This window comes from Spinacia oleracea, chromosome 1, assembly GCF_020520425.1.
Source record: "Spinacia oleracea cultivar Varoflay chromosome 1, BTI_SOV_V1, whole genome shotgun sequence".
NCBI lineage: Eukaryota > Viridiplantae > Streptophyta > Magnoliopsida > Caryophyllales > Amaranthaceae > Spinacia > Spinacia oleracea.
Window position 1 is genome coordinate 32890982 of NC_079487.1, and position 26380 is coordinate 32917361.

At 35.1% G+C, this 26380-nt stretch overlaps 1 protein-coding gene and 1 long non-coding RNA gene across 3 annotated transcripts; both read left to right on the top strand.

Moving 5' to 3' along the window:
- Nucleotides 1-2821: 2821 nt before the first annotated feature.
- LOC130463727 (enolase 1, chloroplastic-like) lies at nucleotides 2822-6905 on the top strand. The gene is made up of 6 exons (XM_056832953.1): nucleotides 2822-2895; nucleotides 3427-3558; nucleotides 3992-4059; nucleotides 4151-4263; nucleotides 6343-6480; nucleotides 6576-6905. The coding sequence occupies exons 1-6, from the start codon at nucleotides 2822-2824 to the stop codon at nucleotides 6903-6905; spliced, it is 855 nt and encodes a 284-aa protein (XP_056688931.1).
- Nucleotides 6906-17480: 10575 nt separating this feature from the next.
- Nucleotides 17481-20375, top strand: LOC130465798 (uncharacterized). 2 transcript variants are annotated; one of them, XR_008925811.1, is made up of 4 exons: nucleotides 17481-18028; nucleotides 18345-18395; nucleotides 19190-19732; nucleotides 19986-20375. It is a non-coding gene; the product is annotated as an uncharacterized lncRNA (long non-coding RNA). The 2 variants fall into 2 exon arrangements; XR_008925810.1 differs by having other exon boundaries at nucleotides 19190-19256.
- The last annotated feature ends 6005 nt before the right edge of the window (nucleotides 20376-26380 follow it).

The window sequence follows — 26380 nt, forward strand, 5'->3', positions numbered from 1 at the left end:
CTAGCTAGAGGCCGCTTCAGTTTGAGTGGAATTAATAATACTAATCCACAACTTACTCTTGACTGAACCCGTAGGGTCACACAAATTGTACGTGAACGGATCAAGTATTTAAGTGAATTAAGTACTCCATTTATGAATATTTGGAATCAACGGATCTCGGTTCCAGTATGAGCTGAAATCGTCAAAAGGCAAAATATGAATACTCCGGAAACGATGATATTGCCGGAAACGAAAATATGGATAGTATCGGAAATATAAATATTATCCAAGTCGTAGATATTGCCGGAAACGGAAACATGGTACGTATCGAAAAATATTATTGGAAATGGAAATATTGCCGGAATCGGAAATATTGCCGGAAACGGAAATATTGCCGGAATCGGAAATATTATCGGAATCGGAAATATTAAATATTTGTTCGAAACGGAAATAAATTCCGGAATCGGAAGTGAATTCCAGAATCGGAAAACGAATCGGAAGCGCGACGTACGAAAAAATCATCAGACGAGCTTGCTAGACGCAAGGCCCAACACGAAGCCAGGGCCGCGCCTAGCGAAGCCCGCTCAGCGAGCAAGCAAGGGCAGCGAGCCCAGCCAAGCAAGGCAGGCCCAGCCAAGCACGGAGCAAGGCCAGGCCCAGCCGAGCAAAGCAAGGCAGGCCAGCAGCTGCGCCCAGCAATGGGTCGTGTGCTGCCAGCGCTGCTGGGCCGAGCCGCGCACAACGCGCCCCTTCGTGGGCTGCGTGTGTGTGTTCGTGTGATGCTACGAATCCTTAGACGCTTATTGATTGTTCGATTAATGGTTTTCCTAAATCCACAAGAGTTAGTTGTTTGATTAAGCACTTAATTCAAAAGGATTAATTTAACTAGAGTTCTAATCGAATTAGTAAATTGAATCCTAGTGGAAATCTAAGTCCGATATTTCCTCCCCATAAATAGGTGATACATAATCACAATTTATAACACAATAATCATAAGTACTCATATAGTTTTAAGTTTAAATTAACTTAATAATTTGTCTAAATAATTAAGCTTTCGAATAACATAAAACCTTAGATAATATTCTAGTTAATTGAGTCTAAGGCGGATACGAACGTTCTATGGACTATCTACGGAGATACGGCATTTTGAGTCCTAAACTTGTTCTTGTTCGGTTCGGGAGCAGCTAGGGAAGGCACGCGTCACATGTATGTATCCTAAATTATGATAATTGACTATGTGGCAATTAATTTGGATTCCCGGATTTATGGTTTTTCCGCATTAAATATTTGTTTTATATTTGTCATAACCTAACAGTGGTATCACGAGCCTCTAATTAATTCCATAATCAATTATAGTTAACATGGTTAAATTTTATAAATTTGCAATGAATTAAAGGGGTGATTAATTTTGTTGAATGTAATTAATTGCAAATTCGTGCGATTATTTAATTATATGTTCGCAGGATTTTCGGCAGTTTAGTCAATAATAGTCGGAATCGTATAATTTTATAGTGAATTTCGCATGTAAACGACGTTTTAAAATTTTGACTAGAATCAAAGATTTGATGCCGAACCCAGAATTCCCAAATTCGAAGCCTAACTATGACTTTTCGGAGGTTTTAGTTTTTCGAACGCAAAATTTATACTCCCTCTGTATTTATTTAAGAGATACACTTGCCTTTTCCGGCCGTATTTATTTAAGAGATACACTTGCCATTTTTAGTAACTTATCAACCCCACCATCTAATTAAATAATATATCTACACCCCACCCCCAACCCCCACTCCCTAAAATGACATGGTCCCCACTTGTTTTTCTTATTAAAATATCTACTCAACCCCACTTGTTTTATTACTTTATTTCATTCAATTATTTTTCTTAATACTCGTGCCCGGCCAAGTGTATCTCTTAAATAAATACGGAGGGAGTAATTTTTATGATGTTAAATTAAATATTTGCGAATCTTGTATGTAAATCTTGAATCACTGATTGAACTACTGTATTGTTTAACAATTTTAAAGCCTAATCTTGTTAATTATACAACCTAATTTATAATATATTCTAATATTTAATAGCAGGGAGGTTGGAGAGCCACGTGACCCCTCCTGGAATTTCAGAATTTTATTATATTTTTTAAAAAAATAAAAATTAAAAGGACCTTAGATTCCTCTAGCTATTTCTGTTCTTTCATCCCGTCGTTTCGCTATCTATTCTCTAGCCTAAAAAAAATATTGAAATTCATCCGTAAACCAACTACTCTCCAATCTTTCATAATTCTCTTCCTTCTCGTATGAGTTCAATTCAAACGTTTTTATTTTGCAAAAACATGGAAGTGAGTAAATCAAATTCACTTTTCAAAAGTTTTCCTTCTCTTTTTTTTCGCTATTTCCTCCTTTCTACAGAGTATTAGTATTATAGTCCAATTCAATTTGTGTGGAATGTGATGAATATTTTTCTCTATGGTGGAAATTCAAAGACAAAAGGATCTAGAGAAGAGGATAATTTTCCAGATTGGAAATTATGACACTAACAAGCCCTAAATATATGCAGAACAAGGTTTGTATTTTAATTTCAAGATTGGTTTTGTTTTCGGCATTTCAGGACATTTTTATATCCATGTTGTTTTATTCGTTTCTGAAGTATTATAGTCCAATTCAACTTGTGTGGAATGTGATGAATATCTTTATCTCTTCTGTTTCATTAGTTTTTGAAGTAGTTGTCTAGAATTTTAAGCCCATTTTCACAAATTATTATTCTAATGTAAATAGAATATTGAATCCGACCATATTGATTGAAAAATCATTAGGTGAATAAAGATTATACCTTTCCGGGTGTGGAAAGAATGGTAGTGGTTGAGATAGCATTAGCAGATGCCATTTTTGCAGATTATCGAAGAGAGGAGGAGAGAGAAATGAGGTTGGTGTGTTGAAATGGGTAGTGAGGAACTGAGGATAAGGAGCGAAGGCTGTAACTAATAGAGTGAGGGTTTGTACTTTGGCGTGTGTAAACATTTCTCTAAAATGAATTTGTATCGCTCTAATTAGTTCTTCAATGGTGTTTTCTGGATCAATCAACCCATTCAAGGTTTATCTCCATCTTTTTTCATTAATTATTGGCAGTTTTCTAGGAGTTTCTTTTTTTAGAAATTGGTTTAAAGTAATTCAGAGATTCATTTTCACAAGTTTTGGCATAATAAGAGGAAATTTCAATTGTTGCAGGTTTATTTGTTAGTGTTAGTCCGTTTTGTTGTTCAAACAACTAGGTAAGTTCTCTATTCTTCCAGAAGTTTAATCAAATCAATTAAATTCATTTTTTTCGTCAAGTACTATGTTCTTCCAAAATTTTGATCAAATCAATTAAATTCATTTATCCCGTTAATTGTTGTTATTTTTTGTTTATGTCACAAGCCCTCTTTAATGTTCATTTTTCATTTTCTTTTGAAGTAAGGGTTTCATTCGATGTTGAAACAATTAGTTTAAGTGTTAAGTCCGGAGGAACAATGTTAGGGACTTCCAACTTCAATGGTTCGAAAAAAGATCTCGCTGATGATTTCGCAAAGTATAATTATAAATCTGAATGGTACTGCTACAACTTGAGAAACAAGGTAGCAATTAACTCCAATGTTGTTTACAACTATGCCTTTACTTCGTAACTGTTCATTTAATTTTGATGGAATTTTGATGGAATTTTCTAGGTTTTTCCTTAAATTGGATAATTGAATTGGAGTAATATGTTACTTTGATACTATGTTATAAGTCGGATACCCATACCGGACAATGGTACGTGTCCAAGTGTCCAACCCTGCTATTTTGTGAAAAAATTGCATAATTTTGATCTAATATGAAGTGTCAAAGTGTCCATACCCATGTTCGAGTACCGAGGATACGACATGGGTATTTGATGTAAAATAAAGAGTCCATGTAACAAAGATTTGATATCTAGACTTATGAGTAAGCATTCCATGTGTGAATGATTGATTCTTTTAATGTGAATGCTTTCCAAATTCTTATAGGTTCGCATTGATTTCAAATAGTCGTGGGATTAGTAGCCCGTATTTATGGAATATTTCAATATTGATTGGTAAATAACAAAGTGTAGTGCAAAACAACTATGGTCAAAGAAGGGGGCATTGAAATTGTGAGATAAGAATTTCATTGGATTGGGGTTACAGGGGTTATATTAACTCCATATGGATACTCAAACGGTTACTCAAATCTGGAAGGAAGATTAGAACATTACCAACTTTTCAACCAAACCCTCCCCCAATCTAATCTCGATTTAACTGTATAAATCATTAGTGTTTTATTTTTTCTTAAAATGGGAATGTGAAATCACCTTATGTGTTTATTTTGTAAGAATTTCTTTGTTTATGGTCCATGTACTTCATTTGGTTTCTGTTGCTGCCAAATCTTGGTAACTTTTGTTTAGGTTGATAATTTTGTGCCTTTTTTTGTTCTTGATTGTTTGAAATCTGAAATCTTTTTCCTTACTTTAGCAATTCAATTCTGATGGGTTATACTTTTGTTTATGCAATGAATTTGATAATTACTTCAAGCTATTACGAAGTATATCATAAGAATCCATTGGTTACTGCTTAATATCGTACCTTACTCCATTTTTGCAATTTGTATTTTGTGATTTATTCAGTAATATCAATCTTAACTTCCTCTTCTTCACCCCCACACCCCTCCTTATGTATTTCTCTATCCTCTAGGACTCTCATTTCCTCGATAAAATTGCTGGTAAGTTTTCAATTTTAGTTTACATTCTTACAATTTGATTATATTTAACTTTTAATCCAACTGGGTTATAGAAATTTGGGTTGTTTAATTTCTATTCATTTTCAAATTTGGAAGAATGATGGCTCAACTTTGAAATTTCAGTGAATTAACAGAGATTGTTGATTGGGAATTTATTGTAAGAAGGGTTACAGAAATTTGGGTTGTATAATTCTGTTTCATTTTCAAATTATGAAGAATAATGACTCAACTTAAGAAAGAAATTATTTCCAGACTTTACTCATTTCCCCTGCTTTCTTTATTTATGAAATACTGAAGTGGGTTTGGTCAATTGTTCATCGTGTTTTATGCCAAATTGTTGAATTGGTAAAGAAACGTTTTTTTTTTCCAAAATTTCAAATTATGTTTTCTTTTAAATGCAGTATGTTTGATTAAGACTCTTGAGAGCATTTTAGGGGTTTAATTAAAGGGTGAACTGGTGTTTGAATTTGCTGGGTTTTACAGATAATTACTGTTTAATTTAATAGAATTGTATGAATCAGAGGAATCATAATTCTAATGTATGTTAAGAGCAACTCCAATGGTTACAAAATGGACTTGTTCATAAAAAAAAACATGTGAGCAGGTAGCCTACCATTGGTACAACAATGATATAAATAGCTGTTAAAACTTTGTAGCTATTTTGGGCTACGTAACTCAAAAAAATATAGCTCAAATAAATAGATTATTTAAATTAAATATTATAGGGAGCTACAAAGTATTGTAGCCCACCAATGTGATAATTTGTAATTTTTAATCAATTGTAGTTAAAAATTTGATGAGGCAAACTTAGCCACAACATCTTATAGCTCACCATTGAGAGCATTTTAGGGGTTTAATTAAAAGGTGAACTGGTCTTTGAATTTGCTGGGTTTTACAGATAATTACTGTTTAATTTTAATAGAATTGTATGAATCAGAGGAATCATAATTCTAATGTATGTTAATCATGTTTGTTGCCTTCTAATTTAACATTCATGTTTACTTTACAGTTTGAATCAGTAAACTTCCTTTAACTCCTCTATTTTCCAAATATAACATAATTTCAATGTTTTTCTTATACATAAATGTTGTAGCATTATATTGATCAATGTGGACTTTCTACCATTTCCGATCATATTTAGGTAATTATGTTAATCCTACTTGGTTCATTGGGTGATTGGTTAATAGTTTATTGTTTGATTGGATCTTTTGAAAGAGTAGTTGATTTGTTAGTAATGGTTTGTTGATTGCAAAGTCGTTGCAATTGCTTTCCTATCTTAGTTTTCCTAAACAGCATAGGTTCCTATTCTTTTGGGGATCAAAATATGGATCTTGGCTTAATTAGGCATTAGTATACTCAGTTGTAGACAATCAGTAACTGGAGAACTGCTAGCTACGATTCATGTATAAATTTATAAAAATGACATAACAGAAACAGGACAAACTAAAAAACTTCACATTTTTGAATTTCTGTTCTAATTTCTAATTTTTTGGTTAAACTAATATGTGCTTATGGGTGAAGGATTACTGCTATTCCCTGCTGTTATATATTAGAATAGATAAGTTTAAAATGCATTTTAATTGCAGTATATCACATACTGAAGGGGATTATCAAAGCAAAGTATGGACAAGATTCTTGCAATGTAGGAGACAAAGGTAGTTTTACGCCAAATGTTCAAGATAACCGTGAGCGGCTGATCTTACTTATGGAAGAAATTGAGAAGGCTGGTTATACTGGTAAGGTAAGAGGGTGCTATCTAGTGCTAGACTTGAAGTTCTCTCTTTGACTAAAGTTCCTTTGGGAGTTGTACTTATGAGTAGACTGTGAATTATGCAGATCAAAATTGGGATGGATGTTGCAGCTTCTGAGTTTTATACCAAGGATAGGAAATATGATCTAGATTTCAAGAAACAGCCAAATGATGGATTTCATGTGCATACAGCTCAAGGTGATCTTGGTGACCTCTACAAAGAATTCATTAGAGATTTTCCTACTGTTTCAATTGAAGATCCATTTGGCCAAGATGACTGGAATTCATGGGCTTCACTACAATCTTCAGTAGACATCCAACTGGTAGGAGATGATTTGTTGGTGACTAATCCAAAGAGAATTGCTGAAGGGATTGAGAAAAAGGCTTGCAACCTAGCAAGGGATGAATTCCTATAATGGTTTTAATTTGACCGCTTATATGGAGGTAGATTAGAAGTTATAATTTGTATAAACAATGACCTGCCATTAGGCTACATAAATATTTTTTATCTAACGTTTCTAAACATAAGATACGAGACTTCCATTATGCAATTGTGATAAATGAAATTTCTTATTTAGGTTGTTGTTACGTTTTGTAATTTGTACATTATCGGGCAACTTTATCGAAACTTCATGACGCATATTGTTGCTTTGACATTATATTAGCTATATGCCTACAATGTATTTGAAATAGAATTGTTTTCTTTATTATCAGATGGTGGTTGAAACTTACGGATCAATGAATCTTTGGGAGAAGAGGAAAGGGTGAAACAAATGGGAGACACACTATTGACTATTTTGTTAACGTATGCTTGAATAAAGTTCAAATTTCATATTAATTATTATCCTTTTTGCTTTAATTTAGTGAATTTGATATGTTTTTGGTTTGTTTGGAATACAATCTCTACACTGTCATGGTACTCTTTACCTTTTTTTCCCATCATTTTTTTGGCGACTTAGGACTTACTAAACTTACTAATTAATGATCTGTTGTGTTGCCCAAATTCACACAATAATTTTACTTCCCTTTTCAACTTATATTACCCTCTTCGTTTTTTATAAGAAACACGGAAAAAATATAAATACAATCTTATGAACATGATGATGAGATAAAATTACTTTATTTATAAGTTTAAAAGTAACATGAAAACCGTGCATAGCACGGGATTAAAACTAGTTGTAATTAATTTGTTGAAATTCGAATAATTTAGAATTTGATTTGATTTTCATAATTAATTAGCAATTTAATTAGGATCCTATGATTAAAAAAACCACCATAAAATTTGTTGAAATTTAAAAGTTTTAAAATTTTATGACCTAGATTTGAATCCATGAAAATAAATATAATCGGAAATTAATTTGAATAATAAATTTTCGATTTTTCGCGTAAATATATGAAATTAATATGAGCTATTAATTTGTCAATAAATTTAAATTATAAAAGTTTTAATTTTTATGAAAAGCGCTCATGAATCTTGCACGCACGAAGAAATGGACGCTAAGTGTTACCCTTAAGGGGTGTTCCATAGTGCGGGCATGCGACGACGAGCAAGGGAGCTCGTCCCCCATGCGGTACGACGCAGCGAGCAAGGATGGCACTCGCGCGCGCGGGGGGGGGGGGGGGGGGGGGGAGGGGTGCAGCCCTGCTGGGCGGTGTGGGCTGTGTACACGTGGGCGAAAGGCGAGAGCAAAGCATCGAGCACCAAGGCCACGCAGCGCGGGCAGTGTGTGCTGGCTCGCCCAGCGAGCATTTCCCCGCCCAGCGAGGGAGCTGCTGCGCGTAGGCGTAGCTTGCTCGGCTTGTTGCGTTCTACGCGTGGCTTCTCGTGCTTGTGCTACGACCAATGCGAGTGGCGGCCCATGGGCGCTGCTGCTTAAAGGCCTCGACGAGGCATGGGCGCAAGCCTATGGCCTTGTCTTGGCCCGTTGGTTCGTTTTAATTTTTCGGTTGAAAACGATTTTCATTAAATTTAATTTCGTAATTTAATTTTGAATAATTTAATTATTATAAATTTATTTATACTAATTATTTTACTGAAATTAAAACCTTGATAAAATTCAAATTAATTAATTTTGATCAACTGAAAATAAAACAAAGGATTTAAATAATATTTTATATGAGCTTTAAATTTTAATTAAATTTGTAAGTTTTCGGTTGGACTAGGAAATACAATTTTATGTTTAAAATTTGTAAAGCATGTAAATTTCTTGGTTTTAGTGGGAGCATTTTAGCCATTATACTCTTGATTAGGTCTACGTTCCTTTAAGGTTAAAACAACTCGATTAGAATCAATAAGGATTGAATAATTTGTAGATTATTGGAAGCCTTGCTTAATTGTTGCAAATATTTATGTGATGCATAATATGTTCTACTAACTTGCTATGTGGGCCATTCATTGATAAATGAATGGGTGAATGGTATATTATAAACGTACTGTTTTGCAGATTATGGAAAAGTGACTAGTATGGCCCAAATAGGATAGAAAATATGGTCTGTGTACCATTAATTTGAATGTAAATTTGGTCTAATGCACCAAAGTTTTTAATTTTAAATACGGTCTGCGTACCATCAAATAGTTGTAATTATTTTCAATTATAGCTTATCCTATTTGAAGAAAATAGCGCCTCCCATGGTGAAATTCAAGACGGAGTTTCCAATCCATTTTCAAGACGGAGTTTGAAGTTGAAGCTTCAAGATGAAGTTGGGCCATACTAGATCACATTTATATCTTATGCATGCTTTAAGTTATTTATTGCTTTAAATATGTCTTAATTATGCATGAGATTGTGGCTTGATTATGTTGCATGATTAAGGATTTTAGTTCACTTAAAATCTAACCAACATAGTAAGAGCCTTAAGTTCCAAACTTTAAAAGTTGAGTTAAAAGGTGCCATGCCAAAATAACACTTACTCGGATAACCTTTACATCAATCTTAGTAATAGTTTTCCGCCATAGCGAGGTGTTACTTATTGATCCTAAAGGAGTAAGGTACACAAATAATTGTGAGTACATGTTAGTTTTGGTGAAACTCAACGATATAAGTAAGGAGTCCTTTTATGTCGTGGCAAATGAGATAGGTTTACCTGATAAGTTCTTAGACGTACCTATTAACCAAGAGTAGTTTCTAGACTATTAGCAAAGGATTTGCTTACGTAAAATATTTTAGAATTGAGTCTAAATACATAATGTGCTTAATTCTTCAATGATTTAAGGATCTTGGATTCATTTTATTCACACCTGCCGGAAGGCCCGGAACAATAACTTCGAATAAAATGCCAATGACTTGTTTAAATTGCATAATTGCTTTAATTTTCAAGTTATTACTCATGATAAATGTTTAGACTTTGCATGCTTCAATGTATGATTTAATTATTGTTTATAATTAAATATCTTTTACTGCAGTAAATCCTTTTAGAAGGGTAACAATAAATTACCTCGATTGGTAGTGAATACCAAGAACAATTCACAGAAATGAGAGAAAATGAGCAATTTAAAATGTACGTTTCTTTTATCGACTTTTATGGTTGTTTTTGAGTTTCAAAGTCGAATGGAAAACCGATTGGTTCTTGTGAATTCAAAATACAATGTAGTTTTGAGATCATAAAGCATTGAGTTTAAATACTCAGCTTTACCAATGGTTAACAACTTTGTCCATTTAATTCTCGAATGAGTCTAGTCCCTAGACATTCGAATAGATCGATGCTTAGAGAACTTTAGAAGCTTCTGGTAAGATCATCTAGTTGAAACTGAATATTCAACATAAATAAAATGGTAAGAACCTTGTTGGATGACATTGGACATGTCTAACAAAGTATAAAAGTCAACACTAGAGAAGTCAATTCTTAAGACTATAAGAAAGGGTACAAGAAATAGGAAAACAAGGAACAAAAGAAAGGAATTTACGATTCCGTTTCTACATATAAGTTTATGTTTAAAGAGAAGTGACCTAGCAATCAAACTTCCTTGGTATCATATACCGCTTGAGGTTCTTACTTCGGTAATAACTCAAACAATGGAAGCTAGGCTACACTAATGACCTACAAGTGGGAAATGAAGCATGGCATTGCTACATTAGTTGTAGGGTCATCTAGTTTGTTTTAAGTCCTTTCAAGGCTGGAACTTGATGGCTATTTTGTTCCATAATCAGCATAACTAATTTCTGTTTTCAAATACATAAAGACTCACATTCAAGAAAAACAAAAACAATGTTTGTTTGTTTATTTGAATGAAATGGTCATTTACGGGTTGAGTCAATATGCTTGATTAAAACAAACAACTCTTTAACAATAAGAACTTTACTAGGTTCAAATCAATCTCTTGATTTGAGTTCCACTAACTTTTAGCATTGTTGCTTAGACCATATCAACAAGGTAACATTCAAAATCTCTATTTTGATGGAATTTTGGAAGTTGATTGATTTCTAGATCAATTCAAGACAAGCAAGTCTTACTTGTTGAAAGTAACAAAAGATATGAACTATTGTTAGAACGCCTAAACAATAGAGTTCAAAGCTAAAGAATATTTTATGACTTTATTATATCACCTGGATTTGAGTGAATATTGGTTTATTTACTCAATGTGATATAAGTTTGAATCTGTTTGGCTAGTTCAAAGATTCAGAAGTATAAAATCCACTTGGCAATAAATCATAAAGATCTAGGTTAGATCATAACGATGATTACTTTAAGACCAAAATTAATCGTCAATGATTGTGTTGTAATTTCACAATCTAGCTCCATAAGATATGAAATATCTACGTTGGAATGATCGAAGTCAATTAGTACTTGATTCGATCAATGATGAATCATAAAGACTATTCCTATAATTTCTAAACAAAATGCTCAACTACCACCAAACTAAACCAAATTCGTCAAAGCTATTGAAAAGTAATTTCAGAATATCTTTTCAATAATATATATATATATATATATATATATATATATATATATATATATATATATATATATATATATATATATATATATTGCTAAACTCAGTGGGAGCTTAGTGTTTGTTATTCGACAAACTAAGGCCCAAGAATATAGATATATGTTTCATTGTGATTTATTCAAATGAGACACAAGGGTAATCTTTCTACCACGAATTTTTGAGAACATAATGTTTGTTTCCTCGAAATAATGTCCTTTTGGAGATTCGTTTCCAAAATGACAAGTGGGAGAAAATAGACCTCGAAAGTCTTCGAGCCGAACAAAAAACATAAACGGACATTTCGGAGACTTTTTGGAAGTTCTTCAGAAAATTCGAACACTTATTCTTTAAGGACTTTAGAAGTGGCTTTAAAGAATAGACATCTCTTAGAAGACTTTACAAGTGCTTCAAGGAGAAAAGAATATTCAAAGGACTTTCAAGTGTCTGTTGATATTCTATTGTTTGATGTTCTATACCCAAGTAGGTATAGAGTTCAAGCCGCTGAAACTATGAGATTCTTCTATTAGATAGTGAAGAAACATATAGTCCAGGTCACTGAAACTATGAGATTCTTCTACTAGATAGTAAAGAAACCTACAACTTGCAGTCAAACTATTATCATGTAGATTAATGAGTTTGTGACATGTAAGAAATCTATGACAAAACCTAGATTCCCTAAAATGGTTAGAGGCCATATATAGACTCAAATGTTTTAGATGGTTAAAAGCCATAAAACAGAATCAATGTTTTGATGACAAAATTGAAATTTTGTTGATTTGCAAGAATGGTTTACACCTATTTGTTGCAAATTGGTTTTAAGGATGAAACTATCAAACATGGAATTGTGTTCACATACGAAGCTAGATTTGTTGCTAAAGGTTACAAGAAAATTTACGACGTGGATTGTGTTGAAACCTCATGCAAAATCGTAATGCTCCAGACTATAAATCAAGCAATGATTGCATATTGGTACACATGGCAATTGGATGACAAAACGTATTCCTCAATCAAATGTTGGAAGAAACTATGTACATGGCATGTCATAGGATTTGTGGATCCAAATAAATGCTTGAAAAGGAAAGCTAGCTTATGAAATCTAAGTACAGCTTTAAGCAAGCAATTGGGAATTAGAATTGTATTTTAGTGAAACTAATAAATTATTTTAGTTTCATAAAATATACATGATTCTTATAGATGTATAAGAAGTGTAGTGGGAGTACATAAAATTTAATTGGTCCTATGTGTATCACACACATATCTCTCTATTGTGAAATAACATTCAAATAGACTTAGATTTGAAATTATTCATCAATGATGGACCAAGACGAAACTTAGTACATACTGCGTATTAAGATCTATTTACAAAGATCTTATAATATTATTTTGGATTAAGTAATGGCATTTACTAAATCAAACACGAAAGACTCCATTGGAGATATTCGACCCATATGAATAAATCTAAGTAAAGAATGTTTGAACTATGTATAAGAATTTACTATGTTAAACGTCAAAGAGTCTAAATGAGATTCTTAACCTATATTATATGTCAAAAGAATTTAGCTGGATTTAGTATCTACTGAAACTAGATGAGCTAATATAACATGAATAGAATTCAACTGGGAATTATTCTGCAAAAGAATTTATCATGTATGATATAATATGAGGATCGCCAAAAATATATCGTATGGCTTTAGGCATGACAAACATATACCAATCTCTATTTATCTAAGTGAAGATCAACTAGATTGAGATCAAGGAAAACTTATGGTACTTGAAAAGGTACATAAGATTAGTTCTTGATTCAAGGAAATAAAGATATGCTGGATATTGATGATACACGCATAAACACTTGCAAAGGATCAAGAAAGATTCTTTTGGAGTTAACCATTGACAAGGACGAGCTATAGAGCATCGTGTTTTGAAATGGCAACATAGATTAAAGACCATGATTTGTTGCGTGGGAAATTAAATATTAATTTCTATGTTTTAAGATACAGTTGGGAAGCCTTCCACATATCCGTGAACTGTTTGGATAAGTAAATCCAAACAAAGCATCACTAGCAAGCTAAACAGTTGAAGTAAAAGTACTTATTGCCTAAGAAGGAAAAAAATAGGGTTGTTTACATTAAGAGTTCTTCATTGAACTTGGGTGAATCACATGTCTGTTGACTTGATGGTCCTTCATTGCGAAATGTGTAGAACCACTATTGTAGCAAGAAATACTAGATCACAAAATAAGCATACTCAAAAGATCTTATCATCCTATCTCGAAAACCATTCAATGAAAAGGATATTAACATTGGAAAAGCATGATAACTAAACCTATGCAACAAGTGAGAAGCAACACTCACATTGTAGCATTGGAAATCAAGCATAGCTTTGAATTCCATGAACTGTTTTAAAGATGGGTTTGAGGCCCATGGTTGTAAAACATTGGGGTTGAACATTTATCATATATGAAATGTATTTTTCATACTCCATTTAATCTTGGTTTAGTGTTAAATGATGAGTCCTTTCAATTTGACAATATATTCAAGATCGACTGTCAGGACCAGTCCTGTGACTAAGAAATGTCTATCAAGTGAACTTGAATGTCAAAAGTTGAAAAAAGGTCCCTGGTCGGAGTTTTTCTATAAAGGTGGACACATAGAAAACGCTAAACGACTAGAATGCAAGATGACTAGTAGTTCTGTTTCTTGAACTATGTGGACATGGCAATGTCGCAATCATTTGCATAGATACTTACTTTGAGAAGATTAGTATCGGACAGACTTATGAAACTTTACTGTAAGAGATGAAAATCTGTCATAAATAAATTTCATTACATTATTAGACACTAATCCTCAATACCTGAGTGATTTGAGATTACTTGTTTGAGAACTGCTCACTTTGACGTTGTCAACCGTCGCACCGTAAAAGGAGGCTATAACGGCAACGCTCAGGTAATCACCTATCAAACGAAGTCTAACCTCAAGATCACAAGATTGGGATTGTCCTCCCATAAATCGGGATGAGATGCTGAAAGTTGTACAAGGCCACTCGGAGAGCTAGAAACTGAAAAATGCATGGCCGTGCTCAGATGAATCATAGGCTATGATTATCTGTTTATTTGATTAGTTGAACTCTGAAACCGAGAAATACCTCTGGACATAATAAAGATGACTACTCTTACCTTATGTTCATGAGCAAGCATCAAGCGACAAAGGAATTAGGCAATGCACACTTGTCCCTAAGGAGAAGTGGGAGACTGAAGGAAATAATGCCCTTGGTCCAAGTATGCATTCAATGCTAAGTCTAATAAATGCGGTTTAGTATTAATTAATTATGGAAGTTAATAATTCAGTGAGATCAAGTGAGCTGAATGCCTAGCTAGAGGCCGCTTCAGTTCGAGTGGAATTAATAATACTAACCCATAACTTACTCTTGACTGAACCCGTAGGGTCACACAAATAGTACGTGAACGGATCAAGTATTTAAGTGAATTAAATACTCCATTTATGAATATTCGGAATCAACGGATCTCGGTTCCAGTGGAAGTTGAAATCGTCAAAAGGCAAAATATGAATACTCCGGAAACGATGATATTGCCGGAAACGGAAATATGGGTCGTAACGGAAATATAAATATTATCCAAGTCGTAGATGTTGCCGGAAACGGAAACATGGTGCGTATCGGAAAATATTATTGGAAATGGAAATATTGCCGGAATCGAAAATATTTCCGGAAACGGAAATATTGCCGGAATCGGAAATATTAAATATTTGTCCGAAACGGAAATAAATTCCGGAATCGAAAATATTAAACTATTGTTCGAATCGGAAATTAATTCCGGAATCGGAAAACTAATCGGAAGCGCGACGTACGAAATAATCATCGGACGAGCTTGCTAGACGCAAGGCCCAACACGAAGCCGCGCCTAGCGAAGCCCGCGCAGCGAGCAAGCAAGGGCAGCGAGCCCAGCCAAGCAAGGCAGGCCGAGCCAAGCACGGAGCAAGGCCAGGCCCAGCCGAGCAAAGTAAGGCAGGCCAACAGCAGCGCCCAGCAATGGGCCGCGTGCTGCCAGCGCTGCTGGGCCGAGCCGCGCAGAGTGCGCCCCTTCGTGGGTGCGTGTGTGTGTGTTCGTGCGATGCTACGAATCCTTAGACGCTTAGGATTGTTCGATTAATGGTTTTCCTAAATCCACAAGAGTTAGTTGTTTGATTAAGCACTTAATTCAAAAGGATTAATTTAACTAGAATTCTAATCGAATTAGTAAATTGAATCCTAGTGGAAATCTAAGTCCGATATTTCCTCCCTATAAATAGGTGATACATAATCACAATTTATAGAACACAAAAATCATAAGTATTCATATAGTTTTAAGTTTAAACTCACTTAATAATTTGTCTAAATAATTAAGCTTTCGAATAACATAAAACCTTGGATGATATTCTAGTTAATTGAGTCTAAGGCGGATCCGAACGTGCTGCGGACTATCTACAGAGGGACGACATTTGGAGTCCTAAACTTGTTCTTGTTCTATTCGGGAGCAGCTAGGGAAGGCACGCGTCACATGTATGTATCCTAAATTATGATAATTGACTATGTGGCAATTAATTTGGATTCCTGGCTTTATGGTTGTTCCTTATGAAATATATGTTTTATATTTGTCATAACCTAAAAGCTTCGTCTTGGGCTGCAAGAAAAGTCCGATTACTTAGTTGCCAAGTAACTTTGGGATTAAGTATTAGTTTTCCTAGTCCTACTAGAATTGGATTAATTAAGAGTTTAATTGTTGTTATAATTCTAATTGGATAAGAATTTCTATCCTAGTAGGGTTGGTAACTCTTTTCCTAGTAAGACTCAAACTCCTTATTTCCTACCCTGTAAATATGAGGCTAGGCCCTCATAATTTGATTCAACATCAAAAACAATATTCTTTACTTACATTGTGTTCAAGGGAGAACATAATAGCCTAACCCGAATACATAAAACCTTAAGTAAAATACTAGGTTGTGAACCTAAGGCGGATCCGAACGTGTTGTGGACTTTCTACGGAGGGGAAACATTTGGGGCTCTAAAGACTTGTTCTGTTCGGTTCGGGAGCAGCTAGGGAAGGCACGCATCACATTGTATGTAAATTATGCTAATTGACTATGTGACAATTAATTTGGATTCTGGTTTTATGGGTTTTCCGCATGAATTATTTTATTGTATTATTCATAACCTAACACTTTCTCCCAATTTTGAAAAAGGCTGCTTTGTCATTTTGCCAAGTAAACATGATTCGCATTGATTAATCTTCTATGAGTCGAATGATTCTAGAATTCCCTTCTTTTGAAGTCTTTCCATGCGCTTTATGTTTATATGGCCTAATCAACAATGCCACAGATATGCGAGATCCGAATCACCAGTTTTATCCCTTTTGGTATTTATGTTAAATATTTGTTTGTTCGTATCAAGCACATATAGACCATTTTCTTGTTTTGCAGAACCATAAAACATGTCATTCAAGGAAAAAGAGAAACTATTGTCTATAAATTGAAAACTAAAACCATTAGAATCCAAACTTGAAACGGAAATAATGTTTCTGGTGATACTAGGAACATAGTGATGGGATTTATAGTCCCGAAACAATCCCGAATCCAGGATCCATGTATAAAGTGTAGTTTAAGCAATACATACTATTGTAGCGTGTACTTCTAGTTGCCTCACAAACACGAGGAAGAACTCCATGTGTAGTTCATCTACAATAGTCCACTGACATGTTCAGATCCGCCTTGATTCCGTTAGCTTAGAACTTCCACATGGTATTTCTGCTTTTTGAGAAACCTCACTCTTGGAGGCAAAACTAAGAATTAGGGTTCTTAGATATGCTCTAGGGATTGATTGTATATTCAGTTGTGTTAGGAACAACTTAGGCATATTAGGTTATAATAATAACCTAAAATGACGTGTGTGCCAACCAACCAAGCACAAGGCCCAGCCGGCCAGCACACACACGCACAAGCCAGCAGGCCTTCACCGCGCTAGGCCTTGGGCCGCGCCCAAGCCAGTATGTGTCACTAGTGGAAAAACAATCATTTGCATCACCACATTTGCCTCGCACATTTAAACATGTGACGCAATTGACAGTTCTAAGCTTTAAAATTAGTCATTTGCGTCGCAGAATTATTAATCTGCGACGCAAATGACTCTAAAATGTTCTCAGAGTCATTTGCGTCGCAGATTAGTAATAATGCGACGCAAAATATTACCTCCTTTGCGTCGCAGAATTACTAATCTGCGACGCAAATGACTCTTTAAGTCACCTGCGTCGCAGATTAGTAATTCTGCGACGCAGAGGAGGTAAAAAAAATTCGGAAGTTTTTAATTATTCCTCACCCACGCGTACTGCACCCTAATTTGTCGAAGAACAAAACAAACAGGCGCAGCTACCTTCACGACTTCACCCTCATCCTCCATCGATCTTCGATCTTCTTCACCCTCATCCTCCATCGATCTTCTTCACCCTACACCAGGCGCAGCTACATTTAGAGAGAGTTTCGCTGGAACCGTAGGCCACAGCCGCCGCCGCCGCCTCCATTGGAGAATGCCCACTGAATAGGAATCGATCCCTGTCTCCATCAGGTACACTTACTTACCCTCAATTTCCATCTTCTTCACCCTAATTCTTCAATTGATTCCCTTATTTACTCAATCAGGTACACTTTCATTGAATTTTGTGGTTACTTTTTTGTTTAATTTGAAAGATTTAGGGTTTCTTTTTTTGGGTTTGGGATTTGGTGAGAAATTACGTGAATTAGGTCACTAATTTCCAATAATTTAGAACAATGAGGGGGTGAGTGTGCGTAATATTTTGCTAGGGATTATGAATTTGTTTTTGTTAATTTTGCGCAGATTTTTTTTGTTCTGACATTGTGTTCATTTGAATGTTCTGTTGCAGTGGTTTGGCTGAATTGAGTCTCGTTTGGGAGTAAGAAGATTTACTCCGATGGTAAGTTTCATTCCTTATGTTTCCAAAATGTATGAGACTATAGTAAGACTTTGAATTATTGTTGTTTGTTCTTGATTAAGCTATACATTTTGGCTTGCAAATGTTAATCAGCTTGAAGTTGTATGAATTCAGATAGAAGTTTGTATCTTTCTTCTTTACTTACTGACTTTGAATAACTCTCTTTGTTTCCTTTTTTTCTTCTTCTTAATTTTAGTTTTCATCCGAAATTTGCATTGTTTGTTTTAGAATGATTGATTGTTTTGATATATTGTGATTTCTTTGCTAGATTTTTTTACTCTTTCCCCCCTTAATTTCCTGGTATATTTCTTGTTGATTTCATAGATGTTTTTATTGATTTGGATTGGTTAGTTAGTGTTATAGTTGAGAATAATGGTTGGTTATTGATCTGGTTAGCGCTTTTAGAGTTTTGTTGGAAAGTTGAGAATTTTTGGTTTAATTTCTGAAGTAGACTAGAAATGTGTCATGAGGAAGGGGAATAAGGTGCAGTGATATACAATGTCCTCTTAATAGTATCAGTTAATGGCGACCAATTTGACCATAGACTGGTCGTTCCAGACTCCAGAACGAACTTGCTTAAAGTTATAGTAAAAAGCCTAGAACATCAGTTAGGACAGATTTGTGGCTTAGTGTCGCACGAACGCTGTAAATTCATAATTTAGTGTGCTTCAATTTTAATTTCTCGGCTTTTTTTTTCTCGGTTCAAATTTTTATTTTTATTTCATATTGTAATTTGTTTGATTTTGGTCTGACAATGGAGTTTTTTTATGTAACAGGCGAATATGCCGGAGAAATTGAACCAGTGTAAGCTTGATGCTCGCCGTGAACAATGCCTTTCGCAAGGTCCTGCATTCATTTTCTTTTCTTTTTTTGATTTTTACAGTTCTGTATTTTTCTTGCATAAATTAAATTGGAATCTTGCATCCACTAATTATCTAGAGCTTGCTCTCTTTTTTTCATTCACAATGAATTTCCTGGGCCCTTTGATTGTATTGGCATATCTTTCCTTTTATATATTGTGACTGTCAGGAAGACGTAGGATAACCTTGGTTATTATGGGTGCTTCATATGTAACCATATCTAACTTGGATGTTGGATAACCTTTATTTTTGGTTGTTTCTGGTTGGTAGTCTTTGTGATGATCAGTTGGGAAGTGTATATATGCCTGCTTGCTATGGTTGTTTTATTATTAATGAAACTTGCAAGTGTCCTGAGGTTTGTGATGATCAGTTGGGAAGTTGTTTATTCTAATGAAACAGAGAGCATGTTGCGTAGGTTGTACTATGGCTATCATGAAGAATGTTTTAAGGTGTCTTTCGGTGAGTTTCTATTGCTTCAACTGTTGTAGGAGCTTACAACTCCAATGTAATACGGGCGAAGTTTATTAAAAGTTTGTAAACTAGAATTATGAGTTTGTACAGCAGATAAGTATTGTGGTTTGCGTGGGTTTATTTTCTTCAGTTTTTCCATCGCCTTGATGAATTTTGCAGGCACAAACAATTTTTTGAGCTTGCTGAAACTCTTGGACATTTGTTTTCATGAACTCTTATGTTCATCTGGTTCTTTTTGTAGGATCTTTTACCTGTTTGCTGTTGCTTTTCTGCTGATCTACCAGTCACTTTTCCATCTATTTCACCACCTTAGCTGCAATTTTCTTCGATGGAGGTTGTAGGAGTTGAAATTCTCTCTCTGACAGAACTATTAGCCATTTCTTGGATTGGATTTGGCTGTTGATGAAATGACTCTGCATCATATTGTAGGATTGCATTAAGTGCTTCTTGTACTAACTTTATGGCTGCAGTCTGTTGCAGTCCAAGTTTCTCTGTCTTTGCAACTTGGTCATCAACTTCCTAGAGATTGTTGCTGTTTTTACTCAGCTCCATATTCAAGTTACTCATCTCATGGCTATTGTTTCCATCTCCACTTTCTTTTTCATCTGCTTGAATGATATCTTGGGCCTCATTCGTTTATGGTTCACTTAAACTTTTATGTTAAAAGTGTAGTTAGGTTATCAACATGTTGGGTGATCTATGGTGAATTTGCCTTTTATTGGGTTGTAACTAAAATATTAAAAAACGATTTTTTTTTTAAAAAAAAAAAGTCATTTGCAACGCACATTTAGCTAATGTGCGTGGCAAATGACTTTTTTTTCGCCTAAAAGTCATTTGCGTCGCACATTTAGCTAATGTGCGTTGCAAATGACTTTTCAGGCATGGTGCTGAAAAGTCATTTGCGTCGCACATTTAGCTAATGTGCGTTGCAAATGACTTTTCAGGCATGGTGCTGAAAAGTCATTTGCAACGCACATTTGCTAAATGTGCGACGCAAATAAGGTTCATTTGCGTCGCACAAATGTGCGACGCAAATGACTTTTAGTCATTTGCGTCGAGAGCTTTTGCCACGCACGATGTGCGACGCAAATGTGCTTAAAAGTGCGATGCAAATGACCCTTTTTCCACTAGTGTGTGCAGCGCTACTGCTGCTGCTGCACTTTGTGGCCTGTGCACGCACACAGCCGCATGGTCGTGGGCCTGCGCATTTTTGTGTTGCAATTCTCTTGAATAACGCGCGCCCATGGGCCTAGAGTGCTTTGCGTACTCGTCTCGTGGTCCGCCCTTCATATGCGCCAGATGACTTCTTCGGTCAATGCTTATCTTATAGTACAATACTATCGAACATCTTAAGATATGCTTATCCGTTTCGCCTAGCTTACGAATATACGCAATATGATATACAATTTTGATCCAACGTCTTATCGTATAATTATGTTTTCCAAACTCACTTCCCAAAAAGACATTAAATGAATTTCCTATTCATGTAATCCGGTGATTTATTTTATGTCATTAATGTGACCTTATAGGTTCAGTCATGAGTAAGTTGTGAGCCTAATAAGGATTAAAACTCACTGATCAGAAATATTGCTCCAGCTAGATGTTCCGATCACTTGATCTTACTGGATTAATTATTCATAATTAATCTGAATCTTAGTATTGGACCAATGCACCTTGGGTGAAGGACATATTTCCTTCAGTCTCCCACTGGTCCTTTAGACAAGTGTGCATTCCAATTCCTTTGTCTCTTAGCGTTACTTACTGAACATAAGGTAAGATCCAAGCCATCCTTATTAGGCCCAGAAGTGTTTCTCGAATTACTGAGTTTAACTATTAACTTTTACAGATGGTTAAGCCTTAACCAATCTGAGCACGGCCATGCATTTTCACAATATCTAACTCTTGAAGAGGCCTTGTACAACAACAACACCATATCCTATCAAAGGTAGGAGGAAAATTCCTTCTTATAACTTATGAACAGCTTACTTTGATTCATAGTTAGCCTGAATACTGCTTTTACAGTCTCCTTTTACGGTGCGATGTTTAGAGAGCATCAAAGCGAACTAATTCTCAAAAAAGCATCCATAACTACTCTGGTTTTGAGAAATAGGTTCCAATAACCATTTAATGAGAAAGACTTATGACATGACTTTAATCTCTTAAAGTGTTCTCATGGTCAATCCGATACGAATTCTAATAAGTATCTATGCAAATGATTTCTAACATAGTTCAAGAAACTAAACTATAAATCAACTTGCAATCTAATCTTCATTACTCATGTTCGCCCAACCATTCATTGACATGGATTAGGGATCCTTTTGTGATTCAATATTCAATTTCACTTATGGGCGTTTATTAATCAAGGAATCCATCCTTGATATCCCATTTGAATGTTTTGAATCACTTGGACTTCATCATTTAATACTAAACCATGATTAAATGAAATATGAAATATAATTTCATAAATGATAAATTTTAAAACCAAATGTTTTCTAATTTATGGGCCTCTAACCTAAAATAAAACATTTAATGACTTACAGATATGGGTCTTTAATTTCACCCAATACTTAAAACATTTATGGAACTCAAACTTGATTCCATTTCTGAATATGAGTGTTGTATCTCATTTGTTGTAGAGGTTTAGTTTATCATACTTTGTTATTCTTAACATCTTTTCTATCGAAAGCCTTTCGATGTAAGATGCAGTGATCTTTGAACATGTTTATAGAATGATCTAGTATTTCATCGCTTTTAGAATGATTCTCATATTTAAAATATAAAAACATCCAGATAGCAGACTTGTGATCAACCTGAGTTCATTCAAGAACTCTCAATATAAACAATTCTTTTTTATTGCTTCTTAGGCAATAATTAATTCAATTCAATAATGTAGAATTTCCAATGATGCTTCCCTTTTGGAATACTCCAACCAGTTCACAGAGATGTGGGAGGTTCATCTTTCGACTGAGAACTTAGAAACTAATAATTGATTAAGTTTCCCATGCATCACATATGGTTTTGAACCTATGTTACCACCTTTTAATCGGGACGCTTAATTGCCCATGTATATTTGTTGTTTGCCTAACAACCAGTTCCAACTTTTGCTTAGGCAATGCATGTAGCATCAAAACTTTAGTTCATCTTCATTCCTTCTTATCAAGTTCTCATCCTACATGTCCAAATGTATTTTATGTTCTTGATATTATTCTAATGATCCTAGATTTTAGATCAAGAGAAATTGGTATAAATTCGTCATGATCTAACACTCACGAGTTTATCTTGGCGATCTATATATCACACCGTACATGATTGATTGTAATGCAAAAACCATTCTCAATTTAAAATCTATCCATGTAACTTTTAGCTCATTTTGTTTCATGAGATACCGAGTCTTGCTAAAATCTTGGCATTGCCGTGATATAAGGTGAAGGTTCTTGTTCAAGGTCCTTCATGTTTAACTTTAGTAATAACATCCTAAATTTACACATAGTTAAAACATTCATTACTTAGACTTACTCATATGGGTTGAGAGTCTCTTTTGAGTATCTCATTTGTGTTTGTTTTAGTAATTACTTTTACAGAATCCAAACAACAATTTAGATCCTATCCAATAGATCTTTGACCCAATATGTTCTAAGTTTTGCCATGGTTCTAATATTGACAAACTAGTCTTATATGCACACGATGTGTGCGAATATAAGGAACATATTGGTGTTATTACATTTAAACCTGAAATAACATGTAAAAATATAATATAAATGTGATGCCTGCGAATATAAGAAACAGATAAGTTAGATAGAGTCGAACGCATATAAACAAATTGATTAAAATGGTAAGAATTCATTTAAGGGGCTAGATTGATTAAAATGCTTCTTTGGGCTTTCCTATTGGGTAGGTTGTCATTATATTCTCTATTCTAAAAGTGTGGAGGGTATTTTAGTAATCCAACGGGGACACCAAAAGTGGATTTACTAAAATAACCTCAACTCTTCACTTATATAATAGAGATACTTTCAAATCCAACCATTTAGAATTTGAATGTCATTTTCAATAGAGAGATATGTATCTCATATATAGAACCATTAAAGTTGACTTAGCTCCCTCTAAACTCCTCATGTATAAGATAATCCTTATATTCAAAAATTTATGATTTCTCAATAGCCTTGTTTGAAAATATGTTCCAATTCCCACTTGCATGCATTAATCTAGAAATAGATTTCTTAAACTTGATTCTTTATCTAGAATCCAAAACTTTTACATTGTGTAATATACACAACTTCTTCCAACAAGACCAATTGAGGAGGATGTTTCGTTTTCTAATTGCCATATTTACATATGCAATGATTGCAAGATTTATCCAAAATAGTTCAAGCATTCCGACTCGGTGAAAAAGATTTCAACATTATCAAGACCATGAAATTGTTTGTAATTTTTAACCACCAATTTAGCTCTAATTTTGTATGTATATACAATATCATCTTTGCATGTTATTAAAAACATGTTTGCAACCAATGGGTGTGAACCCTTTATGCAAAATCAACAAAATCATAGACTTGATTCTTAAGATGAAGATATTTCGGATTTAATGGCCTCAAACCATTTTATGATTTAATAGCCTCAAAATCTTGAATATATCGTCAAATTGAAGGGACTCATCATTTAATAAACCACAAATTAAATGGAAAATGAATTCTATTGATTTATATGAATGGTTAACCAAAACGTTTTACAAAGTATTAAACTCTAAAACTTTGAAACATTAATTAAGGACATCAAAGCCATTCTCCAACATGCTTGATTCCCATAGCTGCAGTGTATGAGTTGTGCTTCGCTTGCGGCAGAGGTTTAGTTAATGGATCTGAGATGTTGTCGTCAGTTCCAATCTTGCTTATCTCGACTTCTTTTCTTTCAACGAACTCTCGTAGAAGGTGAAATCTATGAAGTACATGCTTGACTCTCTGGTGGTGTCTAGGCTCCTTTGCCTGTGCAGTAGCTCTGTTATTGTCACAATATAAAGTTATTGGTCCTTTAATGGAGGGGACTACACGAAGTTCTCCTATGAATTTCGTTAGCCAAATAGCTTCCTTTGTTGCTTCATGTGCAGCAATGTACTCCGCTTCAGTTGTAGAACCTGCAATGGTGCTTTGCTTAGCACTTTTCCAGCTTACTGCACCTCCGTTGAGGCAGAAGACAAACCCAGAATGTGATCTGAAATCATCCTTGTCGGTTTGGAAACTTGCGTCCGTATAGCCTTTAACAATTAGTTCATCATCTCCACCATAGACCAGGAAATCATCTTTGTGCCTTTTCAGGTACTTCAAAATATTCTTGGCAGCAGTCCAATGTGCCTCTCCTGGGTCTGACTGGTATCTGCTGGTAGCACTGAGTGCATACGCAACATCCGGGCGTGTACATATCATAGCATACATTATTGAACCAATCAATGATGCATATGGAATCCCACTCATTTATCTACGCTCATCTAGTGTTTTTGGGCACTGAGTCTTGCTTAGAGTCATTCCATGAGACATGGGTAGGTAGCCGTGCTTGGAGTCTGCCATGTTGAACCTTTCAAGCACCTTATTGATATAAGTGCTTTGACTAAGTCCAATCATCCTTTTAGATCTATCTCTATAAATCTTGATGCCCAGTATGTACTGTGCTTCTCCTAGATCCTTCATCTAAAAACATTTCCCAAGCCAAATCTTGACAGAGTTCAACATAGGAATGTCATTTCCGATAAGTAATATTTCATCGACATATAATACTAGAAAACCAGTTTTGCTCCCACTGACTTTCTTGTATACACAAGATTCGTCTGCGTTCTTGATGAAGCCAAAGTCACTGACTGCTTTATCAAAACGTATATTCCAGATCCTTGATGCTTGCTTTAATCCGTAAATGGATTTCTTAAGCTTGCATACCTTTTTAGCATTCTTTGGATCCTCAAAACCCTCAGGTTTGGATGTATACCCGTAGGACGCAGCATGCTGGAAGGCGACGACTTGGGCACCCAGGTAAGCTCCAAAGTCTGTCGGAGCTCCCGCTCCCCCCAAAAACCAGGCAGGACCTTTAGCACCCTGGTATAGGATCCGACACCGAGACTGAAGTCAGGCCTCCCTCAACGCCTCTGTCTCCTCTAGCTCGGCACAGCAGGACCAACCCACCTGGTTGAAAACCCAAAAAAACAGACAAATCAAATAACTCGCATAAAATGAGATAAAATAAGTAAGGGACGGCTGGGAATACTTACCAAGTCAGGGCGCCCAGCTGCAATCATCTCCCTGAGCCTCTTCATGGATGGGCGTCTCTTCAGCTTCCCAGCAGTGCCCCACCAGAGGGCAGAAGGGTAACCCTCGGCCACTCTACTAGACCGAGGGGCGAAGAAGGGCAAGCGCTAAAAAGCCCACAACTGCAAGAAACAAAACAGTAAAGGCATATAAGTAAAAGTACGCAGCTGTAGACGCCTACTTTTGTCCCCATTCCCGAAAGGGAAGGTTCGATGATGAGAACATAAATCTCCACTTGGCAACGCATCTCCTATAAAATAACGAATCTCAATCACCCTTTCATTTCAGTCAAAACTGCTATTTATAGAACCTGCTAATAATAGTAACCGCCGTAAAAGGTAGTTGT